The sequence below is a fragment of the Parus major genome, chromosome 1 (genome assembly GCF_001522545.3).
Source record: "Parus major isolate Abel chromosome 1, Parus_major1.1, whole genome shotgun sequence".
In the NCBI taxonomy this organism is placed as follows: domain Eukaryota; kingdom Metazoa; phylum Chordata; class Aves; order Passeriformes; family Paridae; genus Parus; species Parus major.
In genome coordinates, this window is record NC_031768.1 from 98,263,479 (window position 1) to 98,284,083 (window position 20,605).

Sequence of the window (20,605 nt, forward strand, 5' to 3'; positions counted from 1 at the left end):
TACATTCAGTGCATTTTTTCACAACAGCTTTACTAAGAAAATGGGCATCTTGTTCTTGCAGCCCTTAGAGCCAGCAGCAGTGGCCCTCATGCAGCTGACTATAGCAGTATGCCAATCCTTCTGAAAACTTGCTGAGTTTATTTTTCAGCCTCACCACCAACTGACTATAAAGCCATCATTAGTAGAGCTGTTGTATGGCAGCCTTATTTAGGCATAAGATAGTTCCAGACTTGATTTAGCCTTCCACTCCCTTCTGGTTGTGAGATAGAGTAGCACTGGCAAGAGTAGTAAAAGGATTAATTATTGAAGTGGCTTGGATTTCAAGTACAGTTATCCTTTCAAGCTACTTGGAGACACATAAGCTGTTTACTTCCCAAGATTAATCTTAACAGGGGCCTTCAGTTGAAAGATTCCAGCACTCTGCATCATGCTGGCTAGTGCTACTCAGCATTTATTTTTAAGGTCATTAGAATGTGATGCAGTTCACTGCTGTCAGGATGCCCTTTTGAGAGCATGGGGACTTACAAGGGTGAGGTGAGAGATGCATGCATGTAAAAAAATATGAATCATAGAATCAAATTGATTTGTGTGGGTAAGGACCTTAAAGATCATCCAGTTCCAAACCCCTGCCATGGGCAGGGACACCTCCCACTACACCAGGCTGCTCCAAGTCCTATTCAAGCTGGCCTTGAGCAATTCCAGGCATGGAGCAGCCAGTTTCTCTGAGCAACCTGTGCTGGGGCCTCACCACCCTCACAGGGGAACATTTCTTCTGTGTGTCAACTCTAAATTTCCCATATTTCAGTTTGAAGGCATTCCCCCTTGTCCTATTACTATATTCCCTGATGCAGAGTTCCTCTCCAGCTTCCCTGTAGCACCTTCAGATACTAGGAAGTGCTGTGAGGTCTCCACACAACCATCTCTTCTCCAGGCTGAACAGCCCCAACTTTCTGTGCCCCTCTCTGTAGTGCTCAGTCCCCTTATCCACTTGGTGACTTCTCCTCTGGACTCAAACAGTTCCCCACCTTTCTTATGTTTGGGGCACACCTGCACACAGTGCTCCAAGTGGGGTCTCAGGAGAGGGGCTACTGTATGCAGGAGACCTGCAGCCAACAATTATTTCAACATTTATTTGACTGTTTACACTCAAGTACTGGCCAAGGAGCACAAATAAGAGCACCAAGAGCCACAACAATCGTGGATCATGAGCTCTCTGCAGCAGGCTCACAGTCGGCCTCCCTGCAGATTGAGTCTCTTGTGCCCACAACACAAACTGGTATGTGATTTCCTCCTTTAACTCGGCCCCTGAGAAGTTCTGGCTCCTTCCTCACCAGAAGAGAGCATAAGGCAGCCAGCCAAGGGTCAGCCCATCACACCCACAGTGTCATTCATCCCCTGCACATTCACACACTGGGAACAACCATGTCATGCTAGCTCCAAATGAAGTAAGTCAACATTTTAACAGTGAGTACATTTATTGAGGTGTTTGAAGTTCTGCACTCCATTGGACACTGTTCATAATTTAAAGCAAATTCAAAACATTGTGACAGGCTCCAACTGGGATATTAAAAAACTCACAAAGTCATGTCACTTAAGAAATACAGTTAAATTGTTCAATCATTTTGGTCTTCATCCCAGTCTTTCTTTCCTGACGGAGGTTTTGGGCCACCAGCTGGTTTTGCCATAATGATCTTGAAGAGAATAGAAAAGTAGAAAAAACTAATGTTAAAATCAGGCTCATAACCTTCTCTACAGCCACATGATGCTGACTGCTAGCATTCACTACATTCATGCAGTTTCCCTACTCCGAACCCAACCCAGTGAATATCCATCTCATTGAGAGATTAACTTAGTTATTTTTGTTCAGAATGGTAGAGGCTGAGCCCTGATACAGTAAAAAAAGGTATTTTATGCCAGTTTTGCATGCAAAGTAAGACTTCAGTTAGTCTCAAGAAAGTGAGTGCTCAAATAGGCCAACAGCAGACTAGTTTACAGGGTGCACACTGCATAAAGGAAGATTATCAAAGCTATTTTTCTCATTTATTGTCTCTAAGTATCACACTTTAAAACCATGAAGTCCATTAGTCCTACCATATTAAAGCTCATTCTCTGCACTGGCTACATAGACAAATAAGGTAAGTCTGAACCTGCACTTACCATCCCTTCCATGAAAATTTGGATTTAGGAGCAGAATCCATTTTCAAAGGCACAAATATAGGATGTAGCAATCAGCACACAGCAGAAGACAGCAGTGTTATGTGTTCTCAAGGAGCATACAATCTGCCATGTGCTTGTCAATGAACTCAAGCATGCACTCACACAGATACCTCTCTGCTAGAGAAACAGAGCTTACTGCACACTAGTTTTCAGGCTCATCTTTCCAGTCATCCTTATCCCAATGTCCTTGTTGCTTAGGGGCTTTTGGACCGCCTGCTGTTTTTGCCATAATAATCTACAGAAATTTTACATGCAAATTCATTTTTTATGAAGTTTCACAAAATAATCAAGATTTTTATCATCAAGACTGTAACCTCTATTTTTCCTAAAAATTGGATTTTCATGTAAAAATATATGAGAGAACGTTTTCTTCTTCTATTAAAGCTTGTTCCTACAGAAGTTAGGGTAACTCTCAGGATACAAACATCAACTGTCTTCAAAATATCAACAAAATGAAAAAAAATAAAAGAATCCCAAACCCAACAATCATTAATAGTATTGCTATAGAAGCAGCCACATTCCAGATTACAAGCTTTTGAACAAATGACTTCCTGGCTTCCAGAAATGAACAAACCACATTCTCAAGTAGCATTATGTTTATGCCTTGCATTTCCATGAGAGTCCACCTATTTCCATGAGGGTTCTGTCAGGTTTTAATTCAGCACCCAAATGACACATAAGCTTACCTGATCAACCCTTAGGACAGTTACTGCTGCATTTGTAGCTAGCTTGATACCCCAGAATTTTCCAAGATAGGTGTCTAACACACCAGCTTCAAACATGTCCTTCACTGCAGCAGCTTCAGCCTGTCAGATGGGGAAAAAACATTATTCAAAACTTTCTCAGGCTTTCACCTAGCAAGGTGGTATCACTTTTCTAATCACATCTTCTCCCTTCAGAAAATCTGCATTCCTAATCCATTTGCAGGAAGTTGGTAATTAGTCAAGACCTACATATTAGGTCCTGACATATTAGCTCTGTATCCCACTCCACCTCTGACACAAGGCCATTATACTGTACTGAACTGAACTGCTAGATGATAAAAAGAACATTTAAGGATTTCAATTCCAAAAAGTTATTATTCTAGACTGTGCCTCACAGAGCTTCCAACAATTTAAAATAATCTATAAATACTTCATACTGATAGAAGTACTGTTAAGTATAACCCTGCACTGCAAGGCAACAAGTAACATGAGAGACTATTTACCTCAATATCAAATCCAACATTTTTCTTCCCCTCCTGATGCACAGCATACAGTTTGGAGATGACCTCATTAGCCTTTACTCCAGAGTTTTCTGCCAGTGCTCGAGGAATGGCTTCAAATGCCTCAGCAAACTTCTTGATGGCATATTGGTCAAGCCCAGGACAAGTCTAAAATGAAATTGAAAACCATGTCAGCACTTCAAAAACTGTAAGATAGGAAGGCATTTCCTCCACACTTGTTATTACACATATATATATGTTGGTATGAAATAATATTTGTACTTTTTTGTAAGATGTGCATATGAAGATGAAAAGCCAAGAAGTCTGTTTGCTGTACCTCTCCATAGGATGTGATTTGCTTGGCTAATTCAATCTCTGTCGCACCACCTCCAGGAACAAGACGTTTATCCTGTGGAAAGACCACACCAAAACACAATGTTTTGCTCAAAGCATCCATTATTTCTTATTTTTTTAAGGATTTTTCTAGTCTATCAAGAATGCAACAGAATTTTGTTCCACACAGACTTATTAAGAATCCACTTCAGAACAAATATGCATTATAAGGGAAATCTACCAGAATTTCCTCATTCATTCCAATGTCTTTGAAGAAAAACAGCTTCTTTTGTAAAAATCAAAATAATAATGCAATGGGTTTTGTGGGGGGGATTTTTTGGCTTTTTTTTAAAAAATTGCAACTCTTGGCTAACTGCAACAGCATTACTAGATTTTCTCATCTTTTCCATTATTTTGGTGGGAAATATCGTACAGAAAACCAATCTACTGTACACTAAGTTTAGGTCAACAGGTATTACAAGGTGATGGGAGTTTCAGTTCTGTTTTCTTTCATTTCATTTCATTCCTTCATTTTAAATTAAGCACTTTGTACATCCTTTGGCAAACCAGAATTTACTTATTAACTCTGGTCTCTTAACCCACAAAGTAATCATCATAAATCTTATAACAAGACAGCTCCTGGAGACAATCAAAAATGCACAGCAGTTCTGTACTCAAATCAATGTCCATGCCTTGGTATGTAGAGGAGATTAAGATTCTAACAGTTTTAACAATTTTTGCATACTGTTTTCCAGTTAAATACAGGAACGTTTTCTTTTGTATAAAAAGAATAAAAATTAAATTATATTTAAGACCACATAAACTGCTCACAAAAAAAAAATCCTCTCTAAAACTGAGTTTTTCTATCCATAAAAACCCACCTGTATTTTCTAGAGGAAGCATGAATTATCAGCAATGAACTAGAAATTGAGTCTGCAACGAATCAGTTTCTCCTGATCCCAAAGCTATCTAGCTTTTCTTCTGTGCCTGGTTTCCAAGGAATATTACAAAACATTTAGGGAGTAAGTCAAGAAAGAGCTAACTGTCTTTAAAAAGTGATAAAGGTAATCCACCTTCAAGAACTCACTCATTACTGGAAAACTGAGTGCAGTCCATGTTGAGCACCACCTTTTATGTACCCTGTGTCCACAACAACAGCTGTCTTCCCTACACAGCCCTCCACACCTCAATACTACACAGTTATCTTTCCAGCTCCAGAAGGCACCTAAGCAGATTAATATCTACAGCCTTTGTAGCAAATGGGCACACAGCAGGCTCAAGCTGTGCCTCAAACGATCTACTTCTCACTTCTGGTAACTCAAGTGTTCTCATTACTTACCCTTGTGAGTACTTTGAAAGTATTGACACCATCATCCACTGCTCTCTCTATGTCATCCATCAGATTGTCTGTAGATCCACGAATGAGGATAGTAGAAATGGCACCATCCTCCTTTTCTGTTCAGAGACATGCATTACTGAACTAATTCTTTAATCTTATGTCCAAAACACATACAAACACACCTCAGAACAGCAGTGTCAGCAGTTCTACAGAACATACATACCATGCTTAAACACCACAACCTGTGTATCCCCAACTTCTGATAAATACACACTATTGCAGTGACCCATTTCTTCAAGAGTAGGGGGAGTCTAGAAAGAAAAACACGAGTTAAGAACTGAACCTGCTCATCAGTTCTCACCCTCCTGCACCTCATTTGGGAAGTACATACCAGTCTGGGTAGGGCTGTTGCACCAACAGTTTTGCAGAGTCTTCTCAGGTCCCACTTGGAATTCAACCTTTAAAAACAAGTTTCCATAACAACATTAACACATACAAGAGTATTCTCTTAACTTGGCGAGTACATTTCATAAATCTGGTAGTCCAAATGTTTTCATGCTCTCCTAGTACTTACCTGACTAACATAAGATTGTACTTGTTGGCATAATGAAGAGCCATATCTGCCACTTTGCCACCTGTTACTACTACATTTGCACCACTATCAGCAATAGCTTTGACTTGCAAATCCATCAGATTTTCTTCTCCTTTACTGAAATTCATCAGCTCTTCAGCATTCTTTATAAGGACGGTGCCCTAGTAAAACACATACACTGTTAAAATTTAGCATTAAGCCACATGCCTACAAGTTTCTGACAAACCATTTTGTCTCCCAATCTATCTATAAACTTCAAGTCATCCTATTTTGTAAGGGTGACACTCTCTCAGGCAACAGGGTAAAACAGGAGGGAAAAAAACCGGAAATCACCAGGCCATTCTAAACAACCTTGAGGTTCAGAAATTCAAGTCATAGTTTGGCTCAAATAACCCAACAAAAACAACACCATTTCCCCTATCTCAAAAACCCTGTGAAGCAATCAAGGTTCAGAACTTTTCTACTAACTTTTTTAAACTAAGAAAACAATATTCACTGAAATATCTCAATCACCAAGTGTTGAGAATATTTATAGCTAAGTCTAAAAATAAGAGTACATATGAATAAATAGAGATGCAACTTATTTTGAGCTTTAACATACCTTAGTTTCAGTTACCATACCATCAAAAGGGCAGGAATACACAGCTATTTTTGCATCTTTGACAGAAGTAACATCTCCTTCAGTTTCTTTTTTAAAAACCATGCCATGCAGTACTGAGGAAGCAGAAATACCAGCACCCTGAAAGGAAATAAATGGAATCTGAGACTTTTTACAAGGACAAGTAGTGATGGGACAACAGAGAACTGTTTCCCACTGAAAGAAAGTTTAGATTAAATATCAGGAAGAAATTCCTCCCTGTGAGGGTGGTGAGGCCCTGGCTGCCCAAAGAAACTGTGGCTGCCCCATCCCTGGAAGTGTTCAAGGCCAGGTTGCACAGAGCTTGGAGCAACCTGATCTAGTGGAAGGTCCCTGCCCATGTGAAAGGTCCCTGCCCATGGCAGGGGCCTGGAACTGGGTGATCTTCAAGACACATTCCAACCCAACCCAAACTGCTCTGAGTCTATCGGGGAACATTGTATTACTGACATTTTATTTATCAAAAAGCTGCACTACTCTGTCTGAAAAGCAGACCTTACAATAAATCATTTGGATGTAACCCCCTAAGTATAAGACTTTAGCTTATTCAGCAACAACAGACATTGTCTAAGAGGTTCTCATTTTAGATTACTTCCAATATGGATGATTTTTGTTTCTGAATGCTGCTACTGGGCACCAAAAAAGAGCAGCAAAGACTAATTTCCAAAATTTAATACAAATGCCAGAACAAAATTAGAAGAGACTCTCCTGAAGTTCAAAAATTAACCCTCATTACACTGTTTACATTAATAATTACAGTAAAGCCTGCTGCTTCAAACTTACCACAATTTTGCACACTCTGATATTATCAACGTTGAAATGACCAGAATCAGGAAGAATAGAAACTGGAGGAAAAAAAACCAAAAAAACAAACATTATGTCTTGCCTAATGAACCTAATGAATAAAGTAGAACAGTGACACCAAAAATAATGCCTGGAATTTTTCTGAACCACTAAATTTCAGTGATATGAGATATCTGTCTAAATTCAAGACAATTATAACCTGCTAATAGTTGGCATAAAGAGAAACAGAAATTTTGTTTTTACAAAGTAATAATCAGAAACATTTATTCAGGCTGCTCAGTTAATTAAGTTCAAATATGCACGCACAGAGTCAAGAGATAAGTCTGACCTACAGTACTTAGAGAAATCACTGCAACAAGAAATGAAGGTTTTATCCCAGAAATTTAAAGGGAGAACTATTCAACAGAACTAGCCTTATTTGCATTGTTCTGTGGCTGCAATTAGCAACAGCTTATGTGATGCACAATACATTCTCCTAATGATATAAAAAAAGAGGAAGAGAGGTTTCTGCACTAAAAGGACTTGAAAGCTATTTCTAGAAATGCGTAGTAGGAAAGGCAAACCTTTTCTGAGCTACAATGCCAATGTAGAGTTCAACATGAGGAAGATTACCCTAATTTCAGAGGTAAAGTGTTCCATCCAATCCAACCTGCTAAACTAACCATACTTTCTATCTTACATGAAGATGTAAGGACCATAAGCAAAGCTGCTCAGTTTTTTAGCTGTGTGCCCACGCTTATTCCTGCCCACTTACCACAGGCCTGAGCAATAAGCTTTGCCAAGAACCGTTCATTGCCATATTGTTTGCTCATGACTGATGTGTGCAACAAAGATGCCACTTCTTCAATATCTCGAAGGTTCTTTGCAGAACAGCACACCAAGTCTGGAAGAATTTCTAGGGCTTTCTTGCAAGCCTTTTCATATCCTTCAATCACCTGTGCAGCAAACAGTTAATATTCACTACAACGCTTCTGCTTTTCAATAGCCATAAAACATTAACAGATGCAGAAGTTTACAAGGCAAGTAAGCAGTCACAAGCAACATAACACATGGTTCCCCTTCAAATATCTTTATCTAAAAAATTAGGTAAGAAGAAAGCAGATGATTCACAGTATTATGACCCAACAAAACTGATCAGTGGCAATCTGGATTCAAGCTGTGTGAACTTTAATGAGACTATAACTTGCCTCCGAGACAGATAACCCCATCCTCAGAAGGTCCTCTGCTAACTCCAGAAGAACTCCAGCAAAAACAAGGACAAAGTTTGTTCCATCTCCAACTTCTTGTTCTTGCATGTGTGAAGCCATCACAAGCATTTTCGCAGCAGGATGCTGGACCTTTGAAAGAAGTTACACATCTCGGTGACTAACACCCCACCTAAGATTACAGCTTCAGGCTTTTCTACACATCTCTCCAAACTCTCTTATCTCGAATTGTGCCTAGAGATACTAACAACGCACAAAATTGGAAAAGAAAGCAGCACAGATAATCTTAATTAGCTAACTTCCCTAGCAAGACAAATAAAAAACATATATTCAAAGAAAAAAGAAATCAGAGAACTGAACATTGCCACTACAACATGCATTAGACACCCCTGACATTGGTTCTGAGCTACTTTTACAGGATGCAGTGGCTTCACAACTGAATTCTACACGGGAACAGTCCAGAGTTTAGATCTCCAAATTGAATTCATGTGTAACACACGAAGTACATGTCTAAGTAACAGTTTCATTTCACAGGGGGGAGATGTGGGAGAGCTCTGCTTCAAGATTGCACTGCTTTACTTTTCTTTCAAATAAATGCAGTAAAACACCGTATCCTGAATATTTATACTTGATATTTTATACTAGAAAGTAACATGCAAAACATATCAGATTAGGTCACTAGTACGCAGATTATATTTTTTACAAACAGAACTGAGACTTTCACAGTTATTCTACTCATACTGAACACCAACAGAATGCATTCAGTAAGGAAATATTTTATATTTACATTATTTCTATCACTAAGTATAAAATTCAGGAAAATATTATTCACATCGTGTCACAAATATCAATTTGAAGTCAGAAAAAGAATTAGGAGAGGACAGCCTTTTCATGCCTTTACAGCAGGATGCTGCTATAGCCTTAGACTCTTAAATTCCATTGATGGATTCTAAGGAGTTGGGAGAACATGGCAGGCAACAACACTGGGAGATTAACTCAACAGCTGTGTCATGCAGACTTTTGCAAACTAGTGCATTTCTAGATACATTCTCTTTGAAACCTACTGGTTTTGGGGGGAAGTATCGTATTATTAAGTATCTCCTACAACTATTAATGTTGCTTCACAGAAGAATTATATTCTTCACTGTGGACCTCAAATTCAGTGAAAAAAGTAAATTACTTCCAAAGTGACACATGTAAACCATCTGGTAGTGACACTTCCTTACTGACAGTCAGAACCCTAACAGCCCATGAGGAGAATCACCAGATGACAGCTGACATCATCTCAAGAAAGAAAACTTACCTCTAGTTCTCTCAGGATAGTAGCAGCATCATTTGTAACAAAAAGTTTTTCCAGATGATTGATAACCATTTTGTTCATTCCTAAATGGGAAAACAATTTATAAAAAATTATTCATTATGCAAACAATATTTTACACACGGACACTGCTTCCTGACTTTCAGGTGTACCTTGCATATTAAAATGTTAGGTCTGTTTATCATTTAAGAACTTTAAAACATTTTTGTGAAATAACACTTGATGTGTGGGACATTATGGAGAAATCAGTAATTTCTGAGTAAAAAGTCTTCTGTTCAGAAATACCAGCACATTATTTAATTAAATTATACAGGAGAACCTTTTGTTTCCATATATCTGGCTGAACAAGACTGTGTTTGCTATGACTATCTGCCATGTTACTGTGTTTCCTTTAATTTTTATGCTTTTTCATGTATTTTATACAACTTTTCAAAGAGAACACAGTAACTGCTACAAAACCTGGCAAAAGCAGACACTGAGAGTAACTCAAGAACTGTCAAAACAGAATCTGATTTCTACAGTCACAAAGAAATAGTCACATATTTGCAGTTTTAGAGCAAGTCCAATGTGTTTCCCCCAGAAATAAACAGCTGCTTCTTTGTCAAGGTATGTTTAGCCTCCAAACATAGCATTTGTCTCAAAAATGCAGCAATAATTTTAGGATTTATTTACCATTTGGTCCATATGCTGTACGAGTGGTTTGAGCAAGTTCTTTGCATGCCTGGATGTTTCTATAGACAGCTTCTTCTAGCCCTGAATAATGCTAAAGAGAAAAATGACTGATCAGAATTAGGCTAAGAAAAAAAAAAGCGATGAGCTAGAAATTTCTTATCAAAGCAGTGTTGATCAACTTAGTCCCTCAAAGTTTTTTACTGATATGCATTTGGTATTTCACTTATAGTTTAAACAGACACCAAACCTTACCCAAAGACAGTGAGAACTACCATGTACACCTCAACCAGGCAGCTCAGCAAGCATAAAAAACTTCTAAATAGAAAATGTGAACAGTGACTTGACTTGCAATACAGTTTGCATCCCTTCAATCTTCTAAAAAAGTTTTGTGACATGCCAAAGAGAAACAGAAAACAAGCAAGACCCACTTGGCAAAGGGCAAGGGTTTCTGTACATGCTTCTTTACTCACACCATTGTATGTTACAAAAAACATGTAACTCACTTCTACGTTCAAAATATGTGCAGTTTGAAAATTCAAAGTAGAACCATTAAGTAAAATGCCTGTGCTTGAGAAGGTGATCAGCCTGGCTTTGGTCTGGAAACCTTAAGACAAGATGGGATCCCCAGAAAGGACGTTAAGAAAGAAAAAGCAGGATAAAAAGTACTGTGCAGTCCATAAGAGAAGGGAGAAAAGTAGTAATAATGTTTACTCTCTAAATACAAACCTAACATTTTAGATTGCTAGCTGAATCCTTGTTCTGCATAAGAAAACTCTCGCTGTTTTGGCTTTGAATTTTCCAACACTGAGGCCACTCTGGTTCCCTGTTCTGCCCTTACCCTGAACATATGCCATTATTTGGATTCAAGGATTCAAAAAAGAAACACAAACGGGTTTCAGATCTGCTATCTTCACTTTTCCTTCTATTAAGTAGCAGCAAACAGAAATTCTTCCTATTTTCCCTCTTTCTTGAGGGAGAGAGGGACTTTGGGCAAGGGTCTGGAGAGAAAGGACAAGAGGGAATGGCTTCACATTGAAAAAGAGTAGATTTAGATTAAGTGTTAGGAAGAAATTCTTCCCTGTGAGGGTGGTGAGGCTCTGGCACAGATTTCTCAGAAAAACTGTGGATGCACAACCCTGGAAGCATCCAAGACCAGGTTGGATGGGGCTTGGAGCTAAATGATCTTTAAGGTCCCTTCCAATCCAAACTTTTCTGTTGGTTCTATGAATAAAAAAGAAAAAAATCCCACACCTGCTTGCTTTCTGCCCACTTTTCAAAGAAAGCTTCTCCTTTATTAAGGCACAGTTCTTCAACTTTACCAAATTATTAAGTTAACGCTAAATACAATGAAATGGAAATGAAGTGAAAGGAAATATATAGAAAACACTACATTGTTCAGAATCACTGACAAAGGTATTACAAAAAGCCGAGCAGAACGACCCAGACACTTCCGAATAGGTTCAAGTACAGGGCCCGGCTGTATGTTGCTGTCCAGCCCCGCGGAGATCTCTCGGAAGGGCGCGGGCACGAGTCGGGCCCCGGCGCATCCCCGGGGCTGCAGGATGAAGCGGCAGGGCCCGGCCCGGGGGAAGGCCGGGAAGCGAGATCCCGGCCCCACAGAGCTTTCTGGAAGGCCGCGAAGCGAGATCCCGGCCCCACAGAGCTTTCTGGAAGGCCGCGCGCGCCGGGCACCGCCCTGCAGGGCCGGGCAGGCACCGATCCCCGCAGCGCAAAGGCCGCGGAGGGGCCCCGAGCCGGGAGTGGAGCAGTGCCCGAACCCCCCAGGGCCCGGCCTGCGGGACACGGGGCGCCGCCGGGCCCTGCCGGCCTTCGGGGGCTTACTCCGCACCGCCACCCTGAGACTCCTCCCGCACCCATCTATCCATCCATCCGCGCGTCCATCCAAAGGCGGTCTCACCTTCGCCCCCTCCTTAAGCATCTGGGCGAAGCCCGGGGCCTTGGGGACGTGCAGCGCCATGTTCGCTCCACTGCGTGCCGGGGCTGCGGCGGCGGGAGCGCGCGGGGCAGGGCGGGAGCGCGCGGGGCACGGCGGGAGCGCGGGGCGGGCCGGAGCCGCGCCGGGGCTGGGCCGCCCCCTCAGGCCGCGCGGGGCCCGGGGCTCGCCCCGCTGAGGCCTGGCCGCGTTCGCAGCCGGGGGAACGTCGGGCGAGCGGGTTGGCTCCCTCACAGCCTTTCCTTCTCTGTCCGGTTCGGCAGACCGTGCCGTAGGCGTTCCTCGGGTACGCTTTGCGATGGGAGTCCCAGCAATAATGCAGACTTCTCATATGGCCGCCGAGGATAAACACTCGTCGTAAAACTGAGCAGACTCCAGTCAAGCGTTTTGCTTAGTACATACTTGTCCAAATGGAAGCGCAGTGCATAGATAGGAAAACTAAGCATCACAGAACCACAGTCGAAAGGCACCTTCAAGCTCACCCAGTTTCAGCCCCTGCCGTGGGCACGGACACCTTGCACTGGACCAGATTGTTCAAAACCCCTTCCAACCTGGCCTTTAAACACTGATGGGGATGGGGCAGCCACAGCTTCCGTGGATAACCTGTGCCAGGGGCTCACCACCCTCAAGGGAAGAATTTTTTCCTAATATCCAATCTAAACCTGCTTGCTTTCAGTTTGAAGCCATTTCCCCTTGTCCTGTTATTGTCCACAATAATCAGATGAGCAACCTGATGTGCAACTTGCCAATAATTAAACACTCAAGACAGTCATTGACAATTTATTTCATACTTCCACAAGCCTAGGTGCTCAGTGGTCTTCCACAAATAACACATGCTATCAATGAAAACTTTTTACTATTAATACGTTTTATCAAAAGAGTTAGCGTTCATTCATTGCAAATTACATAGCTCTCTTATTAATTAGTATTCTATCTGCTGTTTTTTAATGATTTTTGCTTCTCATGCCAATTAGTCTTTTGAGTCAGTGAGTTTCTTGAGTTGGTGGTCCGTGAGTCAGTGGTAACAATCTCCCCCTGCCAGATTTACCCTTCATCCAGTTTGAGCTGACCTCAGCACAATTGCTGAGTTGGCTTTATTATAGTTCTTTTGGCCAGATATCCTTGTGGCACATAAATTCTGCACTCTTTTTGCCCACTATCACTGGGTATCTTTCTTCCCTTTGTTTTCCTTGCCCGACATCTGAGATCATTAAAGCATATCAAGCCCTAAACCTTAACAAGGCAATTCTACCAACAAGTAATTTGCTTTTCTGACACCTGGACATTGCCTAGAATTTGCTTGTTAGCTGCTATCTGTTTCAGGGATTACCTCTCCCTTCTTGTTGATTTGGCTTGAAAGTATACAAAGACCAAACATTAAGGAATATAATTTCTTATGAGAATTTTATATATTCCACATTTTGCAAAACTGTCACTGCATACCCTTGTAAGTAGTCTCTTTCCCATCTTCCTTGTAGGCTCCCTTCAAGTGCTGGAAGGCTGCAATTAGGTCATCCAAAAGCCTTTTCTTTTCCAGGCTGAATTCTCTCAAACTTTCCTCACAGCAGAGCTGCTCCATCCCTCTAATCATCCTGGTGGCCTCCTCTGGACTCACTCCAACAGGTCCCTGTCCTTCCTATGCTGGGGACCCCAGAGCTGGGATTCATTACAGTCAAGTTCTTGTTTTCCAGGGTAATGCCAAGTAATATGCTCACTGCAGAACATGGTGAAGAGCAGTTTGGAGGCCCACCTGGACACCTCAACAGGTAGTTGAGGTCCTGCCAGGAAGCAGTGGATCTGCTTTAAGTTTGACAAGTTTTATTAACTTTGCTTCTGTGCCACGCAAAATCAAATACACTGTTTAAAGAAAAGTTCAAAGCCTTAGAAATAATACTGCAGTACCTGAGCCTGTAAGCCAGCAGATTGTTACTCCACCTCTATTGTTACTCCACCTAGCAGGCTGCCTACAAGGTTCATTAAATCACTTGATATGTGTTGCTTAAGTAACCCCAGAAGAACACAGTTTTAATTTACTGTCCTGTAATTCTTAAAATTAAATCACTTCACCCTGTAAAACAGGGTAACAGGGTAACACTTTTATACACTGCCCCTATACAAAAAAGTAATGATAGAGGAAAACTACGTGATTTGCCCCACAAATGAACTTCAAAAAATTTTGTATGCAGTTTTGCCAGAAGTATTTGGAGGTAGATACCACTTGAAGCAGAAGAGGGAACTTACTCAGCCATGTCTATCATGACGAAGAAGTGTGAGCTTTTCCAAAAAGAATTGCTGGGGGTTGGCACAAGTGGCATAACCCCATTTATCCCTCTCTTCTTTTTTCCAGTGTATCTTGCACTACACTGAAGCGAAGGAAGAAGGAAATATCCATCCTGTTCTAGAGTCAAGATACTTTTTAAAGCAACTTCCATAATCTAGTTAGCCATGGAGCACAGAGGAGGTAGTTACTCCTAAGTAAGCACAGAAAAGTTTAGATTCCATGAACTGGATGTCTGCTAGTGATACAGCTTGAATGACTCTTTGTAGTTTGCCCTAATTCTACAAGTCTATGTAGAAATTTTTCTCATTATAATCTACATTCTCTCTGTACCATTGCTGTCTTCTGCTGTCTCCAGGTATTTGTAAAGAGTTTAACAAAGACAAATGTCAGATTCTGCACCTGGGATTGGGCAGCCCCACATGTATGGACAAACTGGGGAACAGGACACTGGAGAGCACCACTGGGGAAAGGAACCTGGGGATCCTGGTCTACAGAAAGTTGGATATGAGTCACAAGAGGGCCAGCTGTGTCCTAGGGGTCATCAGGCCCAGCATCACCAGCTGGGCCAAGGAGGGAATTGTTCTGCTCTGCTCTGCTCTGCTCTGCTCTGCTCTGCTCTGCTCTGCTCTGCTCTGCTCTGCTCTGCTCTGCATTGGGGTGGCCTCACCTTGAGTGCTGGAGGCAATTCTGGGCGCCCCAATATCAGAAGGGTATAAAGCTATTAGAGGACATCCAAAGGAGAGCTACAAATATGGTGAAGGGTCTTGAGAAGATGCCCTGCAAGGAGTGGCTGAGGTCACTTGTCTTGTCCAGCCTGAAGGAGAGGGTGGCTGATAGGTGTAGTCATTTAGGAATGGTACTCTCCAATTTATTGCTTCCATTGAAACTGTGCACTCACTGTCCTTCCTTCCCACCCTACCCCACCACACGGTGGGCTAGAGAGGAGAACAGGCAGCACAAAAGATAAAGATCACAGGTTGAGGTAAGAACAATTTATTGGAAACTCCAATGAGTTTAGAAAACAAACACTAACAGCAACAATACTTCTGACAGAGGAAATCAGCAATCCACACAGAAACTCCCCAATAGTAGACAACACCTGGCTGCTCCCTCTACAGCACTTAACTCAGCTGATCTTCAGTGATCCTTGTGGGTCCCTTCCAGCTCAGGATACTCTACTATTCTATGATTTCTGAACTGCCCTCTTCGTACAGTGCTTTTATCAAAGCTTCTTCTACCTACCTTTTTTAAAGCCAGAATACCACTAAAATCATAATAGATATGTATGCTTGTGACTATGAATATAGAAAATATATTTATATTAAGCTGTATTGAATTAACACTAAAACATCTCTTTGTATTACAAACAGGATTTCTTTGGGACTCGCTGTCTAATCACGACTTTGACTTGGCCTTGATCTTTTTTTAGCTATGCATCTACACCATTTATTTTCTGCACAGACACTGCCATGCTAAAGGACCATGAAAAGGTCAGAGGGTTGGCTATTGGCCGTTGGCTGCACTTTCACCACCCAAAACCTATAATTGTGCACATGGAAATCCCCAGCTTATCTGTAGGCACTTGTTTGTCAAATTATAGGATGGTAAAATTTTAACAAGATCTTGGGAAGTTCATAAAAAAGGACAGAATGTTAATTTTTGTTTGGTTATTAGCTGTGGGAACCTGAGCAATGGAAAAGAAGGGTTTGAAAAGCATCTGCTGAAGTGTGAGTAGAACAATTGTATTTCACCAATAATACTGGCCAGTGAAAAAAATGTGAGTGGCATCTTGAGGGAAGGCTAAGGGCCATGCTGAGTTTGCAGAGAATCATGCTTAAGCCAGAAACAGAAAATCGTGAACCACATAGTGCTAAACATTCAGAATAATTCTCTTAGTAACAGTAGCAGCACTTACTTTAGCTTTCCCCCAGACTGTATTTATGTCACTTGTAACATAATGGGAAGGAACTAATCAACTAGAATAATCAACTAGACTAATTAACTAGAGTACATCCAATCAGCTAAGTATTACTTTGTTCATTGTTCTACAGGTCCTGGGTTAAACACTACCCTCATCCTGGGCTTCTCTCACTTGTGCAGAGGATTTCAAGCTAAACAGGAAAGCAAGATTTCCTTACCATTTAGTATTCTTACCTCAGTGTATGCTCTCTCTGCTATAGCTCAATCCAGTTAGCTTGAGTCACAGGAAAGCATTTCTGGGGATTTTAGAGGAGTACTGCCTTAGCATGGAAGTGTTCAAAAGACTTTTAGATGAGGCACTGAGAGACGTGGTTTAGTGGTGGGTTTGGCACTGCGGGGGCAACAGCTGGACACAATGGTATTAGGGGTATTTTGAAACCTAAATGATTCTGTGATTTTACCTGCACAAGTGACAAGAATTCAGAAGTTCCTCAAAACAAGCAAATTGGAAAGGGTCATAGTCTCAGAAAGGAATCAATGCTGTTTATATTGAGTTTGTATTGCAGGTACAATCAAGACGTGTTGTGACACTGATACAGTACTCAACAAAAAGTAGTCCAAGAGTCTTTATCTCATGAGAAAGCAAAATTGTTGAGGTCCTTCTTGCTTTGATGTCATAAGAAAAAAAAACAACATAATTGGGTAAAAATTACATATCCTCTATTTTGACTGATGAAATTAAATGCCGGATCAGATAAGGGCTAGTGAAACACCTCTCTTCAGTTTTCAGCTTGGTCATGTGGGAACTCTTATCCAGTGGAGTGCACAAAAGCCTGGAAATACCTGGAAATACATACCTGCTGCTACTGAAAGTTCAGCTGGTCTTTTCAGGTGGGAAGGACTTACCAGGACCTATGTGGTGATGGAAACTTGGAGAACACCAAACCAAGGAGTGAGGGAAATAGGAGTTTTAAGCTGTAATTGGAAAAGATAGGAAATAGCGGAAGAGAGGGGAAAACTTGGCATTGAATAAATGAAGACTTCTGCAGAAATAATGCCCAAATAAAGTAATGAAGAGTAGAATAATCTATCTTCAGCCTCCTGGAAACAAGCTTCTAACACACCTGATTTGCATTACTTTCAGCTCTGAAAACACTAAGCAAAAAAATATGTGGCTAAAAAGGCAGGATTCTGAGATCAAGACCACAACTTAAGCTGTCTAGTGCCTGAGCCACTGACATGTGGTGTCTTTCTTCACTTTGTCATATCGTGACTTTGATGCCCAATTTGGAATTTTCTAAGGGTGGTCTGAACGAGTACTAAATCTTCAGCACAGAGATAGAGGCTTTTCCAATTTTTAATACTTTGTTTCTCTGCCTAAATAATTTTAAAGACCTTTCCCAAGTAACTAAAAATTTTGTTTCTCATATTGTCCCATATTATCCCTCATATTATCATTTGAGGATTAATATTAGGATTTTTTATCATGTGTCATCTGAATATACCTGTTGAGAAGTTCATTCTCCAGAGCTCAGATCAGTCTTCTGGCCCGGAGTCTGCAAGCACACTGTCCTTCTTGCTGCCAGCATGGAGTGTGACTTACCAGCATGACCTGGGGAACTTTAGCATGTCCCATTATTTCCTGGCTATTCTGTCAGCCCCATGTATCCACCAGCAGCTGAGAAATTGGCCTGAATCAAAAAATTGGTTGTGAATCAAAATAACACTAAAGACATGCCTGCAGCCCTCATTTCTGCTCTGCAAAGCCTGCCCAGCTGTAACTAAGAACCATAGCTCACACTATGGAAAATGCATAGTCTTTCCTACCTGGTTCTTGGGGTGTTTAAAGAAATGTTAATGAATAAGTGCTGTGCACTTATGCAAAGCAGGAGATTACCACACCATGCTGCATGAGTAAGGGAATCATGCCATGATGTAGTATGGGCCAAGAGCCACAGAGTGGATTCATTAGTACCACAAGTGGAGACTATCACATGGGACTTGTTCTCAGTCTAAATCCCCAAAGTGTGATCTTCTGTTTGAACAGTAGATACACACTGCCTAAAAAAACCTGTTATGTTGAAGACTATTTATTTTATTTTTAAAAATTAATTAATTTATTTAAAAGTTTATTCTTAAAAATAAAGTGAGATATATATATATACACGTAAATAAGTAAAATCATTACAGACAGTTAACCAAGGTATCATTTAAGTAGTGCAATAAAGTTTACATATAAGGAATGAGCAGAGAACATTTTCTAATAAACCTTCAAGACAAGTCATTGTTAATGTACCAGTGCTGTAAGATGTACAAGAATATGAATAAGAATAAAAAAGGTAACATCCTGATGTTAAGCCCCAAGTTCACTGATATTAGCTAACAGATGTTGATGTTCCAAGGTGAAGGTGACGTGATGGTGTTCAGTCAAATGTTGGACTCAATGATCTTGTAGGTCTTTTCCAACTGTAATGATTCCATGACTCAGTAGTATCAGGCAGGTTTCATTTCAAACACTGTATTTGGGTTAAGATTCTTTAAACAGTAATCAAGCCATAAAGAAATCTCTGTCTTTTTTCTTTTTGAAGGATAATTGTCCAAATACTTCTGCATCATCAGTATTGCTTATCTTAGTAACTCTACAGGCTAGGTGTTCATTGCTTATCAAAAATAGATTTTATCTGTGGTGGACTTGAGCATCCTTTTTATTTTTTTAATTTTTTTTAATGTTGTATAGTAAAGTGAATGTCTAAATGTTTATTATGCATCTTTATGACCCAGGTTCTGAGTTCTATCGACTAAAATGTGGACATCAAAGAGAAGACTGAGAGGACATGAGATTGCAGTCTACAACTTCCTCAAATCCAGGGGAAGTGGAGGGGAAGAACCAATCTCTTGACTCTGGTGATTGGTGAGAGGACATGAGGGAACGAAGTGAAGCTGTGTCAGGGAAGGTTCAGGCTGGATATTAGAAAGTTGTCTTTTCCCTGAAGCTGTGCTTCCATGATTCTAATCCTTTACAATAAAGTGTAACCAGCAATTTGAATTGAATTTTTGTTACTGTACAGTGTGTGTACAATGCACACATAAACAAAACAACAAAAACTACAAAAGAAAATGTTCTGTTCTGATGAGACAAAGGATTATGAATTTGAGAGCTAATAATTGATATTACATACTAAAATCCAAGCTGAAACAGTGAAAAAGTGCCATGTACAATATTTTTACTGTTAAAGTTTTTTTAATGATTTTACCCACTGATGATGTAGGTTAAGTTACTAATAACAGTGTGGCTTATTCAGTTAATCTATTGTCAGATTTAGGAGTTACAATAAACTATTCCAGACTATCAGTAGAGTGATAATAAGGGAAATCTTAGAACAAGTGGGATTACAAATTGTATCACACCATTGTATGATGTATGGTTCCAAAAGGTTGAAAATATCTTGCAAAGTTCTCTGAAAAATCTAGCTCTAAAGAATAGATTGTTTTCCGTTGGTCATGTATCTCTACTTGTCTGTGTTAGAGGATTCCAGACACATGCTTTCAATGTTTCTCCCTGAAATCTAGGATAAAACAATTAGTCCTTTGCACAACATCCAACAGTCTCACAGATACCTGCTGCCCTAAATTTTGTGTCTATTTCTTAGTTTAAGGAAGCTTAAGTGAGATTATGGGGAAATTTGTGAATGGTGGCGTGAAGAGGAATAGCAAAACCTTCTAATATGTGGGTATACAGGACTTAAAAGAAAAGGGGTTATTTCTCTTTTAGTTTGTTCAGTAGTAATTTTCTAATTTTCCGTTGTGTTTGAAGGATTGAAATTCTCAAGTAATTCCCTTCCAACCCAGGACATTCTGTGATATTGTGAATTTCTAGAATGTGCCCTCTGAGGGGCAGCATTGAAAAGCAAGTTTCTGTAAACAGCTACTTCTAGTCATACTATAGATTAGGTGTAAGGAAGGGATTAAAAAATTAGAGTTTATTTTCTGTTGTCTGGAATTACTGGTTTTCAAAGGTAACTCATATGTTTAAGAGTATTAATGCCAATCTGTCAAAAACCCTGTAGCAAGCATGTTTCAGTTTAAGTGATAAAACCATCAGAATTCTTTCCTATTGATTACTTGAAAT

At 40.4% G+C, this 20,605-nt stretch overlaps 1 protein-coding gene and 1 long non-coding RNA gene across 4 annotated transcripts; one reads left to right on the forward strand and one right to left on the reverse strand.

Annotated features, from left to right (window-relative positions):
• Positions 1–1,452: 1,452 nt before the first annotated feature.
• On the reverse strand, positions 1,453–12,357 carry CCT8 (chaperonin containing TCP1 subunit 8). Of its 2 annotated transcripts, XM_015646049.3 has the most exons (16): positions 12,240–12,357; positions 10,322–10,412; positions 9,635–9,714; positions 8,314–8,463; positions 7,881–8,061; positions 7,106–7,167; positions 6,287–6,424; positions 5,668–5,846; positions 5,485–5,551; positions 5,317–5,404; positions 5,094–5,209; positions 3,759–3,830; positions 3,425–3,589; positions 2,904–3,023; positions 2,354–2,452; positions 1,453–1,691 (listed from the first exon to the last, which is right to left on the reverse strand). In XM_015646049.3, the coding sequence occupies exons 1-15, from the start codon at positions 12,297–12,299 to the stop codon at positions 2,360–2,362; spliced, it is 1,662 nt and encodes a 553-aa protein (XP_015501535.1). In that variant the 5' UTR covers positions 12,300–12,357; the 3' UTR covers positions 1,453–1,691; positions 2,354–2,359. The 2 variants fall into 2 exon arrangements, with proteins under 2 accessions (XP_015501535.1, XP_015501543.1); XM_015646057.3 differs by lacking the exon at positions 2,354–2,452 and having other exon boundaries at positions 1,456–1,691.
• A 3,937-nt stretch (positions 12,358–16,294) lies between these two features.
• Positions 16,295–20,459, forward strand: LOC107205359. Of its 2 annotated transcripts, XR_001521958.1 has the most exons (3): positions 16,295–17,178; positions 17,260–17,367; positions 19,258–20,459. It is a non-coding gene; the product is annotated as an uncharacterized LOC107205359 (long non-coding RNA). The 2 variants fall into 2 exon arrangements; XR_001521939.1 differs by having other exon boundaries at positions 16,295–17,367.
• Positions 20,460–20,605: the final 146 nt, after the last annotated feature.